Raw genomic sequence first — 12,881 nt, 5'->3', positions numbered from 1 at the left:
TTTTATATTTTCCAGAATCTCTGCTGCTTGGTGTGTAACTCTGAAACTTATTAGGTGTTAGTAAGTTCTCTTCACAGGGTAGTTAGACAAAACAATCCCTTTCTAGCCAGAGAATCAAGGGCAACTGGTACCCAAAAAGCATGAACAACAGCCAAGGGAAAGGGGAAAGCCAGGGGGTTGAGGCTGTGGTTGAACAATTGACTCCAATGATGAACCAAAACTTATAAAAGTTTTGTAAGTGAAAACTTGTGACCAGGTTCCATCTTGGATTTGACTTAGGTGCAGCCCCAGCCAGGCTCTTTCACTGCCCTAAGTGTATCCTTTCAATAAATACCTATTTTATTCCTTTTACTCTGTCTAGTCTCTGTTCCAGGTCAACCTTTCCAGGCATCAGTTTGGTGGCCCTTTAAGAAACCACACACACATTTAAAATACTTACTGACATTTTTTTATTATCACGCTTTTAATTTTCAGTAAAAATTATGTTTTCATGCATGTTTACAACTCGGTTGAAGTCAAGCTTCTAAAAAGTTTTTTTTTAATTATACAATTGCAAAAGAAGGCAATGGAAACAATCTCTGCAAGACACTCACAAAAAACGTTGTTTTTCCATTGAGTGAAAAAATCCTAGGAAATAGTACCTTAGATGTTTTTGTATTTTTAAAAAATGTGGCATATTGATAGGCTATAAATCTATAAAAGTAGCTACACTGAAGACAGAACTTCTGAGGTCTTGAATAGCTGAGAAAAAAGGATTTGGAATTGCCTCATTTTCTCTTTCTGAAATGCACTGTCATACCTGAACTACCTGTCCGAAATACATTGTATTTTTTTGAAAAAATACAAAAATCTTTATATTTTTATGATACATAATAATGATCTGCTTCATCTTCTGCTCAGATTCTTGTGCAACTGTTAAGCACAATTGTTTTTCTATTGTATAACAAACAGTTAAATACATGTCTCTGCATCCCAGCAAAGTGCTTTCTACCTCTGTACAGGAAACGAACTCTAGCTGGTTCTGCAATGACTTGGTCCTATTCCCAGGAATGTTTTCCTTCCAATTAAAAAAAAAAAAACCCATGAAACAAAAACCCAAAACAAAACAAGAAGAAGAAAACACTTTTTTCAGCCTATTAGCAATAGATTTGCTTAAGCACAAAGTATGTCCATGCATTCCTCTGAATGAGGCAAGACAAGGTTTGCTGGACCTTCCCATACTGGAGTGCAGCAACATTCATGTCCCTTTGCACAGTGTCTCTTGAAGGAGCTTTTACTTGGAGCTGAGTGAAGATTTTTTCTTCTTTATGGAAAATTCTGGTGCCGGGATGTGAAACCCTAACTTCCTCAAAACAGCCTGCCAGTGATGACTTGCACCCTGTGGGCTGCGACAGGGTATTTTCTCTCCTGATGAGATGAAATGAAGCAGAAGCTGTCAAAATGGCAAGCATAAGAGATCCCATTCCTCTCTCTTCCCACCCCTTCTCCCTGGTAGTGCAGTCTGTCATGGGAGCCCATAGCCATAAGTGTTTGTGGCTCTCTTTAAAATCCTACAAAATCTTTGTTTGGAAATAGGAATAGCATCTCTTTTTTTAAAAAAAAATGGAAATATGGCTTAGGTATCCAAATGCCATTCTGGGCAGCCCATATTAGATGACCTCTATCGTACAATCTAGGATTCAGCAAAGCAAACTGAACAACACAAAAGAGTGAAATAGACATAGAGCAAAGAAAAAAAGTAGTTCAAAATACTGTGTGAGTGGTACTTGAGAAAGCTACACAGAAGTATTTCCTGAAGAACTCTAGAAAAACTTAAGAATCAGCTTTGTACATTAATAATGTTGTACCAATCATCAGTACGAAAATTGTAGAAAATATTTTAAAAGAAAATAAGATTTCCAGATTATGTCTGTTTTTAAGGGATGGATCCAGCAGAAGGAAGCTGGGAGCCTATCTGCCCAAGTACATTTGGGCTGAACCCTGAGCTCCCAGTACCATGTGATTTGTCTCAGAGTTCTCATTTTGGAGTAACAAATCTGTGTGGTGGTAACAGGATTTTGTGTGTTTGTCTCAGTGGTCTTCAAAATAGGGTGTCAAAACTGTGTACTACTGGAAAATACATATTTACTGTGTATCCTAGTATTCTTGTAAGATACAAGTTTTTTCACTGTACCTAAAAGGCAAAGTAAGAAAGGAACTCTGTTGTCCAGCTTTGCCTTGCATGTAGGCTGTTTCCTGTTGATGCAATTTCCTTGGGAGTGAAGAACTCAATACTTTGGCAGAAATTACATGGTTTCTCTTTTTAAGTCATGCTCTTACAACTATTTTAGAAAAATGAAACTTTCTATGTCATTAAGATAAGCTTTGGTGTCTTTGCCTGTGAACTTTCCTGCAGGATGCTCCTCAGTTAAGGTAGCAAATCAGTGTTGTGTTTTTCTGACTGAATGTTTTCAGAAAGGATATGACAAAAATAAATACACAACTCTGCTTCCTTGGCAGAGGGAGTGCTGTAGGCTGGCTGCTGAATGACTAACCAGTTATAAATCATTATCATGCTCTGCCACAACTGCAGGTTGAGGATTGCCCAGAAGGAAAACAAAAGGTTATCGGGTCCTTTGCATTTAAACTTCCAGTCTGAAGATCTAACCAAGGGATTGAAAAACTGGCAGGTTCAGCCTGATATGGACACAACAAAGTTAAAATTGTTTACTTTTTGTTATCATGTACTTTTTTTTGTATCTTGAAGATGAATACCAGAAGCCCTGCAAGACACATTAAAGCACAGGCACCAGCAGTGCAAGCAAAGAATCTGTTTCCAGGACCATGAAAGGATGCCAAGCCATTCTGCTTTCAATTACAAGAGTATTATACCTCCTGTTCCAAAGGTTGCAAGGACAGATTTGACTTTTGATTTTTCCTTGCCATCCTTTTCTGGGGGCATTTAGGGTAAGAGCATCCCGGGTTCAGCCTTCCTGACACTTGCTGCAGCCAAGCTGACATGCTGGCACATCCTGGTTACCAATGGTAAGTATGAGGAAGCAGTTTTGTGCAGTTTACAAAGATTTGGAAAGTATGCTTTCTGCTTGTATCACAGGCTGGGTCAATGTATTCATGTCTCCCTCCCTTTTCTACTGCTTCTTCTTTTTCTCTGAGGTAGGGATCTAGGGCAGAGAGTTGCCCAAGTTAGGTCCTATCTGCACTGCTCACTTGTCCTTTCTCAGCAGAAAAGCAACCATCAGCTCTCAGTAACACTGACGTAGAGGAGGAGGGGTGTGGGGATGGCTGTAGGATCCTTCTGTATGGGACTGGGAATGGGAAGTGCTTAAAGAGTGCATCATGCCCAGTTTGGGTACTGCTCGTGCTGCTGCTGGATAAGAGGAACATTTAAAGCAAGACCTCTTCAAAAATAATGACCACGTCTCTATCTTATCCCCATCTACCTGCTGATAAAGGCTCATGTGGTGTCTCTGCTTGCAACGTCTGCAGTTGCAAAAGCACAAGCTTGCTAAAGATCCTTGTGTTTCTCTTAAGAAAATGTAGTGTAGTTGAAGGCACATAACTTGTTTTAAACAGCATAAAAGAGGAAGATTAATCATAGTTTAAATTTGGAAGAGGAGAGAAAGCACCAACAAGGTGCACCTTTGTTCAATGCTAAACATGCAGTTACTCTGGAGAAAAAGCTATTGAATATTATTCTCATCTTAAAAGAGAGCAGCTTTCTCCTACTTTAGAGTCTCTGACTTCAAAAGAAGTTGTTTTGATCTGTGCTGTAGCTCAGTTTGAAAGCTAATGCTCTGGGAGGCAGGCGGCTGGTACCTTGTCTGTGTATGGAGCAGCTTGTGGAGAGCATTTTTGTACATCCTCAAACCTTCCTGTGTCTGGATAATGTGATAAACCCTGACAATCACCCCCATTTCTTGGCATTTTAAGCAGCTTGCTGAAATGTACTGTTTGTTTTGTGAACTGTGTCATGGTCACACCAATCTTCTCTTTCTGAGAGAAACCAGAAACCTGGCTCAGTGTAGATCCATCCATGATGAGAGCTTGATGAGCCTGGACGTTAGGACAAAGTGGTTTCTTCTGAAAAAACATCTGGTGCCTACCTCAGTTCTCCACAAATGCATGGTGATGAAGCTGTAACAGATAGAAGAGTGAGCCTATTTCATACTGAATTATGTACATGGTCTTCTCCAAAACTCTTTGCAAATTAACTAAAAGTTTTTACATCAGGGAGATGCAACTTTGAAGACAAAAATATAAAGTAACAAGTCTCATTGAACCCAGAGTTAATATTTTGAAAACTAAAATCTTGCCTATTGAAGAACAAGAACCATTTCAGCTGAGGTGCTAGAGGGTAGAGGTGGCTTTGGGGAAGTTGATGACTCCTTTCATTAAAGAATATTTCCCTTCTCTCTGCCCCACACCTACTTTGCCTCTTTTTACCATGTTGTGCTTAGCAGCTATCCTCTGTAGTAGACAGAAAATACAAGGGTATCTCAGTTTTTCAATTTCTTTTTCTCTTAACCTAATGCTAATGTCAATGCAGTGGGACTGCATTTGGGCTCTCTGTGGGCTTTGCCACCCTTGATCACACCGATGCTGCTGTGGGCCCTCTGATGTGGCAGGAATTAGTCTGCTCTCAGGCAGGCAGTTCTTGATGCAAGAGGACAGCAAAATGGGACAATTTCTGACAATAGGAATGTTAATATTTGAATTTAACAGACTTCCCTTTCAGGGCAGGTAGGACTACTCCCTGCCCCTTTATGCAAACAGCATACTTGGCTCTTTGACCAAACATGTATTACTTCAGTCAGGTTAAAATGAACACTATCAAACCTCCCTTCTCAAAATTGCCTTTGATGTTTACAGGGAGATACTTTGCTTCAGGACTGTGTCTTGTGCTTCAGGCAGAATATCATTCCTGCTCTTATTAATTTCCTGTTGACAACATAGGACTGTAGTGTCCTAGGAAATCAAAGGACGCCAAGTGTTTCTATAGTACTGTCCTTGACTAAACAATCTGATTCCAACACTTAATGTAATAAATGTATCACTCAATATATTGATAATATTTTACAGAACTTACATAACTTGGTTGTGCTGAGACGTTCTATTTCTCAGCATGGTGAACAGTGCCTACCAGACAAAAAGTATCAAAAGTAGAGATACAGGGAGGTGAATGCAGTTCTGCCTGGGAGCTATTTCTGCACTTAATAGTGGAGGAAGTGATTATGAAAGAAAGACTTGCACAAAATGGTTGCATCAGCCTTTCTGGCAATGGAAGTTGACTGAGAAAAAGAAGAGACTGACACTAATTTTTTTCTTTCAAAGAAGAAAGTTCAACCACAGTCTGTTCTCATTTTTGTGTCCCCAGTCAGCAGCAATGGCAGAATTGATTGAAATGTGAGTTTGAAGAGTGAGCCATACGTGCCGGACAATCCTGGACTCTTCAGAAGCCATGGTTTTTCTCAGGGGAGCCACCACTGGAGAGGAGAGGTACAAACCAGTATGATTCACTGGCTGTGTAATTAAAGGACACTGGTAAACCAGGAAGTTTTGCTTGAAGAGAACAATATATTGAGGTTGAAATATTTTCTCACTTTGAGAGTGCAACCTCAACAGACCTGCCAAAAATTTCCTTTTGTTGTTTTTGCATGTATGAGGTGCCATTCAGATGCCATGAGCAGCACACAAGGACTGAAACACGGCATGCAGTACACAAGGTAAGCACTTAATCTCTGCTTATTCAGGGTTTATGGGTGCTGTTCATCTGCAGTACTGGAACCGTTTACAGTTCAAACTTGATGAAGTGATCCTTGGCACTTGTGGCAGGAAACACAGCCCTTCTTTACATTAAAATTGATGTTGTTCTAATTACATCTACTGTTTATAGGGTGACAGTAACATCCAATTCTCATCTATTACTGGTGTTGTTTTATAGAGAAATCTGATAGACTTCATTGCATATCAGCTTGTTCTGCCTTTCCAGTAAAGAATGTGAATTGCTTACACAGTGTGCAAAAGGGTGTGGCAGGAGCTCTGCTTTTAGAAGCCTTGAGGCTGGTGAGACTCTATGCAGGGCCCCCCCAGATCTCTTCTGGGAAAGTTTGTGAAAGGGCTGGAAGGGGGAGCAGGCTCCCTTTGGGCTTCTGCCTGCCATGTAGCTGTACAGAATGGGCAGGCTAACATTACAAGGGCTGTGAACATTTGTAATCACAGAATCACTTTGGTTTAAAAAGACCCTTAAGACAATTGAGTCAAACCATTAACCAGATACTGCCAAGCTTAACTCTAAACTATGTCCCTAAGCACCATGTCTGCATGTCTTTTAGAAACCTCCAGGCATGGTGACTCTACCACATCCCTGGGCAGTCTCTGTCAGTGCTTGACCACCCTTTCTGTGAAAGTTTTTTTCCTAATATCCAATCTAAACTTCCCTTGATGCAACTTGAGGCCATCTTCTCATTCCTATCACTTGTTACCTGGGAAAAGAGACTGACCCCCACCTAACTACAGCCTGAATCCTGGCAATTGTAGAGAGTGATAGACCCCTCTGAACCTCCTTTTTCTCCAGGCTAAACAACTTGAGCTTCCTCAGCTGGTTCTTGTAAGACTTGCATTCTAGAGCCTTCCCCAGCTCCGTTGCTCTGCTCTGCACATGCTCCAGCACCTCAATGTCCTTCTTGAAGTGAAAGGCCCAAAACTGAACACAGAACTTGAGGTGTGACTTCACCAATGCTGAGTACATGGGGACAATCACTGCTCTAGTTCTGCTGGTCACATTATTCCTGATACAGGCCAGGATGCCATTGGCCTTCTTGGCCACCTGAGCATATGCTGGATCATATTTAGCTGTTGACCAGCACCTCCAGATGCTTTTCTGCTGGGAAGGTTTCCAGCCACTCTGACCCCAGCATTTAGTGCTACATGGGATTGTTGTACCCAAGTGCAGTACATGGTGCTTCATTTTGTTGAGTATCATATAACTGGCCTCAGGTCATGGATCTATCCAATCCAGATCCCTCTGTAGAGCCTCCTTACCCTGCATCAGATCAACACTCCCACCCAACTTGGTGTTGTCTGCAAACTGAGTGTGCACTCGATCCCCTCATTCACATTATATATGATCTAACCATCTTCCCCTACTTGAGGCCAAAATATCTAGCTGTAGCTTTGCTGAAAGAAGGCATAATGTGATAGATGAAAGAGGTGAGAGCCAAAGTTAATGTGCATACAAAAAAATGTGATGCAAAGAATGGTCCTTTATGGCTCTTGACAAATGATATGGCTGTACACCAGGGATGAGCAACACACTGTGGTTGCAGGGCTGAGAAGCTCAAGTAGGAGAAGACTGAGATCACAGGATAACACTTCTAAAAAAAATTAATCTGCCATTAATGATAAATTGGTACAGGTCTTCAAGAATTTTGAGCTGCTGTTCAAAATTAAAATTTCATCCAATCTTCTCTTCTTCCTGTTTCCTATAGCAAAATGAGCATCCAAACAAAACACAAATCAAGAACTACACACGCCTGGCAAATGTTGGCCATCTACATGATCTTAGCTGCAAACCTCTCTGAACAGCAAGCACTGAAGCAGGCTTGTCCTTCATGCTATGCCAGTCAGCTTTGCAACTGTTCCTCCATGGGCTTTGATTTCATTCCCCCTGGGCTCACGGCCAAGATCACAGTGTTAAACCTGGCCCACAACAGGATAAAGCACATCCAATCCCAGGACCTGCAGCAGGCTGTGAACCTGAGAGTTCTGCTGCTGCAGTCCAACAAAATCAGCTCCATAGATGAGGACTCATTTCAGTCCCTGGCAAAACTGGAACTCTTGGACTTATCAAATAACAGCTTGGCTCACTTGTCCCCTCTGTGGTTTGGGCACCTTTTTTCACTCCAGCACCTCCATCTTCAAGGCAATTCCTACAGAGACCTGGGGCAGAGTTCCCCCTTTTCTAGCCTGAGGAACCTGAGCTCTCTCCACCTGGGCAACCCGTGGTTCTCTGTGATAAGGCAAGGGAACTTTGAGGGCGTTGAGCACCTGCACAAGTTGTGGATTGATGGCAGTAATCTCAGTCAGTATGAGCAGGGAAGCTTGAAATCAATTAAGGAGATAAATCACATGATCATAAACATAAGAAATATTAATGTATTCTCAAAAATTGTTAGGGATCTTCTGCACTCTGTCTCTTGGCTGGAAGTGAGAAGAATAGCATTCAGTACCACTGCAGAAATGCAAGTATTGAGAGTCATGTCTTCATCTTTTGCAAAGAAAATTTCTTTTAGAAAGACCTTACTAACAGATGCTACCGTGCCTGAGATTGTCAGCATCTTAGAAGACATGCCAAAATTAGTGGAGCTAGAGCTGGTAGACTGTAGACTCTTGGGAACTGGACAATGGAAAATGCAAATTCAAGCAAAGCAATCAAAGACGCTTAGAGTTTTCACAATAAAGAAATTATCTATAGAAGAATTTTACTTGTTTACAGACCTTCAGGCTGTGGAAGGTCTACTATCTCTTTTTACGAGAGTCACAGTTCAAAACACCAAGGTTTTTTTGGTACCATGCAGAATTTCCCAAAATCTTCAGTCATTAGAATATCTTGACCTTACAGCAAATTTGCTCGGAGACCTGAGTTTAGAACATTCAGCCTGCCAGGGTGCTTGGCCATCACTACAAACTCTAAACTTAAGTCAGAATTCACTGACTGACTTAGGAATGACAAGTAGAAGTTTGTCTCATCTAGGAAACCTATTTGTTTTAGACATTAGCCAAAATAATTTTGGTGAGATTCCCGATGTGTGTGAATGGCCAAAAAATCTGAAATATTTAAACCTGTCCAGCACTCAAATTCCTGAAGTAACCACCTGCATTCCTCAAATGCTGGAGGTTTTGGATGTTAGTGCAAACAACCTGAAGGAGTTTGGACTGCAACTGCCACTTCTGAAAGAGCTGTACCTCACAAGAAACCAGCTGAAGACGCTGCCAGGTGCCGCACCCATTCCAAACTTAGTGGCCTTGTCTGTCCGAAGAAACAAGCTGAACAGTTTCTCCAAGGAGGCGTTTGAGTCCTTCAGGAGAATGGAGCTTCTGGATGCTAGTGAAAACAACTTCATCTGCTCCTGTGAGTTCCTCTCCTTCATCCATCATGAGGCCGGGCTAGCCCAGGTGCTGGTGGGCTGGCCGGACAAGTACGTGTGTGACTCTCCACTGGCAGTGAGAGGGGCTCAGGTTGGCACTGTGCACCTCTCTGTGACGGAGTGCCACAGGTCCCTGGTGGTGTCGTTGATCTGTGTCCTGGTGTTCCTGCTCATCCTGCTGCTGGTGGCCGCCGGCTACAAGTACCACATGGTCTGGTACCTGCGGATGACGTGGGCATGGCTGCAAGCCAAGCGGAAGCCCAAGCGAGCCCCACCAAAGGATGTCTGCTACGACGCTTTTGTCTCCTACAGTGAGAACGACTCTGACTGGGTGGAGAACACTATGGTGCGGGAGCTGGAGCAGGCCTGCCCTCCCTTCCGACTCTGCCTGCACAAGCGGGACTTTGTGCCTGGGAAGTGGATTGTGGACAACATCATTGATTCCATTGAGAAGAGCCACAAAACGCTCTTCGTGCTGTCCGAGCACTTTGTGCGGAGCGAGTGGTGCAAATATGAGCTGGACTTCTCCCATTTCCGCCTCTTTGATGAGAACAACGATGCAGCAATTCTGGTCCTCCTGGAGCCCATCCAGAGCAATGCCATTCCCAAGAGGTTCTGCAAGCTGCGCAAGATCATGAACACAAAGACCTACCTGGAGTGGCCTGCTGGAGAAGAGCAGCAGCAGATGTTTTGGGAAAACTTGAAAATAGTGCTAAGATCCTAGACAGGGAAATTAAGGAATAAATATGTAGCGAAACTACTCTGTATTTTTTTCACTTGCCTATTTTTCCCATCACTTACCTGCATCTCAATAACAAAGAGCTGGGCTACTACAAATTTTAACACTTGGTATGAGATAATTGCTTTTTGTGCTATTGCTCTGAATAGTTGTACGGCTCTGGGCTGCAATAGAGTAATTTTCTTCATAGATTCTTCTTTGGCACTGTGGTTTTTATTTGTGCCCAAAACAGTCTCTATAACACAGGGGCTTTTTTGTTATTGGTCAACAGTGCTAGCACAGCATCAAGGTATTTTCTGTTCATCATGTCCTTCCAGCGAGCAGGCAGGAGTTGCATCATAATATGGGAGGGGACACAGCTAGGACAGCTGATTGCAGCTAGCCGAAAAGATGTCTCACACATAATGTCATGAACCATGAAAACATAATCAGCACTAAAAGTGCGCTAAAGGGAAAGAAAGAGCAAAGGAAGATTTTACCATATTTGCTTTCCCAAGTAAAATTTCTGCGTCATGAAGTCTGGCTTTCATGGCAATGGCTAAACACTTTCCTGTTGGTGGGAAGCAGTGAATTAATTCCTTCTTCTGCTTTTCTTGTGATTATATCTTTTACTTTATCTGTTCAACTGTCTTAATCTGAACTCCCAAGTTTTCTCACTTTTATCCTTCAGATTTTCTCCCCATGTTCCTCTACGGGGCAGTGAGAGAGTGGATGTGTGGTGCTGAGCTGCTTTCTGAGGCTAAACAACAATAGTTATCTACACATGTTAATCATCAGGATGAGCAAAAGCTGTTTCATTTTATTATTTAATGATGAAAAGTTATTTAGATATACAACTATGTAGTTTATATGTCTTCATGTTTGCAAAAGTTTCAGGAGAGAACTTGCCTAGCCAAGGGTTTTTCTGCATTCTTTGTATAAGCCATTTCTCATCGAGTACTATAAAAGTCAGTTTATGCAGAAAATAATTTTGTACTAGCTCTCCTTTTCAGTGAATTTAAGGACTGATTCTCTGTATTTCATTGTCAGAAAGTTAAACGCCCAGATCTCCTGAAAATCGTGGCTGCAAGACTTAATGTACAAATGTGCTTTCTCTCTGAAGCTCTGTCTGTTGTAGCTTTTAGGTTCTATAATTTCTTTTTATGAAACACATCTATGGAGGATGATTTCTGTCTTTTCATTGTGGCAATAGATGCTTCAGAGGAGAGTTCAAATACTCTTCTGGCTTGCGTAACAGGAGTTTAAGCTGCTTTCAGCTACAGTGTGGGAAACACATATATATATAGTCGTTGAATCCAATGCCACATGCCTCTTTTTTCCAGCAACGTAAACACAGGCCTGAAAAGAGTGTTTCCTACCTTTTGCGCTCTCTGTAAATATAGCCCTCAAAACCAGAGTGGGTGGAGAACATCCCACATAGGACATCGTGTTTGCTGTCAGGTTGGGTCATGTTTTCCTGAGAAGGTTGCTGGGTGTCTTTGTTTGAAAGCCAAGTGTCTGCTAGGGAAGGCAGGATCCTCCCTTGGATTGGAGAATGCAAACTCCCTCCTTTCAAATTATCTTCATTTTGAAATTAAGGAGCTCTCAGGCAAAGATATGAGGATAGGAACAACAATTCTTTACTAGTATGTATAACAAGGCAAACAAAAACAACGGCTATGGCATTAATGTCAAACAGAACCATGAATCCCATGACAGCTTTTTTGGCCAAGAAAGGAGGGAGGAGAGGCTTTGCCTCACAAAGCCCTAGGGCAGCTGATCCCAGTGCCCCTGCAGGACTCTGAGGAGCACTAAGCTGGAACTGCAGAAATGAGCCAAAGATCCCGGGCTGGTGTCTGAGGTGTGTCAGAAACTTTGTGGCAATAGCTGGAAGTGCTGGGTGTCCCAGCAGGGCAGGGCAGTGCGGGGCTGCAGCGCAGAGAAACCCAGAGCGGCGCCGAAGGAGCGGCGGGGCTGGGGCAGCGATGGCCGAGCCGAGCCGGGCCGGGAGAGGGGGCTCAGGATTACCGGGAGCCCCAGCAGATGGTGACGGGTCCCTCTTTTAGGGAGGCAAGTGTTAATAAGGTCCCGGGTTCAGCCAACCCTTTGTCAAGTACCCGTAAGTACCAGCAGTCAGTGTTTCCCAGCAACTCACGGGAAAAATTCTACAGGTAAGAAGGAACGAAAGAAAAAGAACCTAACCACCAACACTGGGACAAGGGTCCTGATTGGTGGAAAAATGGAACAAATTACAGATTACTTTATCACAGTATTCTAACAGCCAACAAAAGCAGGACAGCCCACATTAACAAGTAAATAGCCTCAACAGAGATGACTGTCTGGAAACTGTCCAGGGAACACCCAAGCAATGAGCACCCCACAGGTACCGACGATCGGGAAAGATACATCTCAATACCGGCTTTCCGTAAACCCAGACCTGCCCTCATCAGAATTCATCGTCTCCCAGAATATAGTTTTGTCCAGCCCAGCCAGAGAAAGAAAACCACATGAATAGTCAGAACGAAAAGGAACAAAGACCTCTACCCCGGGCTAGGAAAAACTATATAAAAACCGGACTGACCAAGGCGGTTTTGTGAACATTGGGGGATCCAAAGTGGTAGAGTTCAGATCAGAGCGTGCTCACCCGGTGCCAGTCCCGGGCTCGGCCTTGTCCTTTGCGATTGTGGCTTTCCTGGACCGTATCCTGGTCATGAAATAAATTATCTCTTATTTTGATTATACTTAATTTGGCTCTTTCTTATCTATAACACAGGCGCATACAGAAGCATGTGAGATGCTATATAGTGATTCATGTCATTATGAAAATGCACCGAGGGATCAATATAAACAAAAATACTGAAACCAAAGTAAAGCATGGACATGAGACACAGGAAAAGTCGAATGATTTCATTATATTTGTTTAAATCACTTTGTTGTAAATTGTTGATTTTTTTGTTTATTTATTTTTATTATTTTGTCATTACACTCATGAATTGTGTCCACTTTTATGTATAAGG

General features: G+C 42.5%; 1 protein-coding gene across 1 annotated transcript; it reads left to right on the top strand.

Annotated features, from left to right (window-relative positions):
• Window positions 1-2,473: 2,473 nt before the first annotated feature.
• Window positions 2,474-10,643, top strand: TLR2 (toll like receptor 2). The gene is made up of 3 exons (XM_079305404.1): window positions 2,474-3,024; window positions 5,375-5,723; window positions 7,488-10,643. The coding sequence occupies exons 2-3, from the start codon at window positions 5,659-5,661 to the stop codon at window positions 9,868-9,870; spliced, it is 2,448 nt and encodes an 815-aa protein (XP_079161530.1). The 5' UTR covers window positions 2,474-3,024; window positions 5,375-5,658; the 3' UTR covers window positions 9,871-10,643.
• The last annotated feature ends 2,238 nt before the right edge of the window (window positions 10,644-12,881 follow it).

The sequence above is a fragment of the Erithacus rubecula genome (genome assembly GCF_903797595.1).
Source record: "Erithacus rubecula genome assembly, chromosome: 5".
Lineage (NCBI taxonomy): Eukaryota > Metazoa > Chordata > Aves > Passeriformes > Muscicapidae > Erithacus > Erithacus rubecula.
Note: the sequence above shows the minus strand (reverse complement) of the source record. Positions and strands in the feature narration are given on the sequence as shown.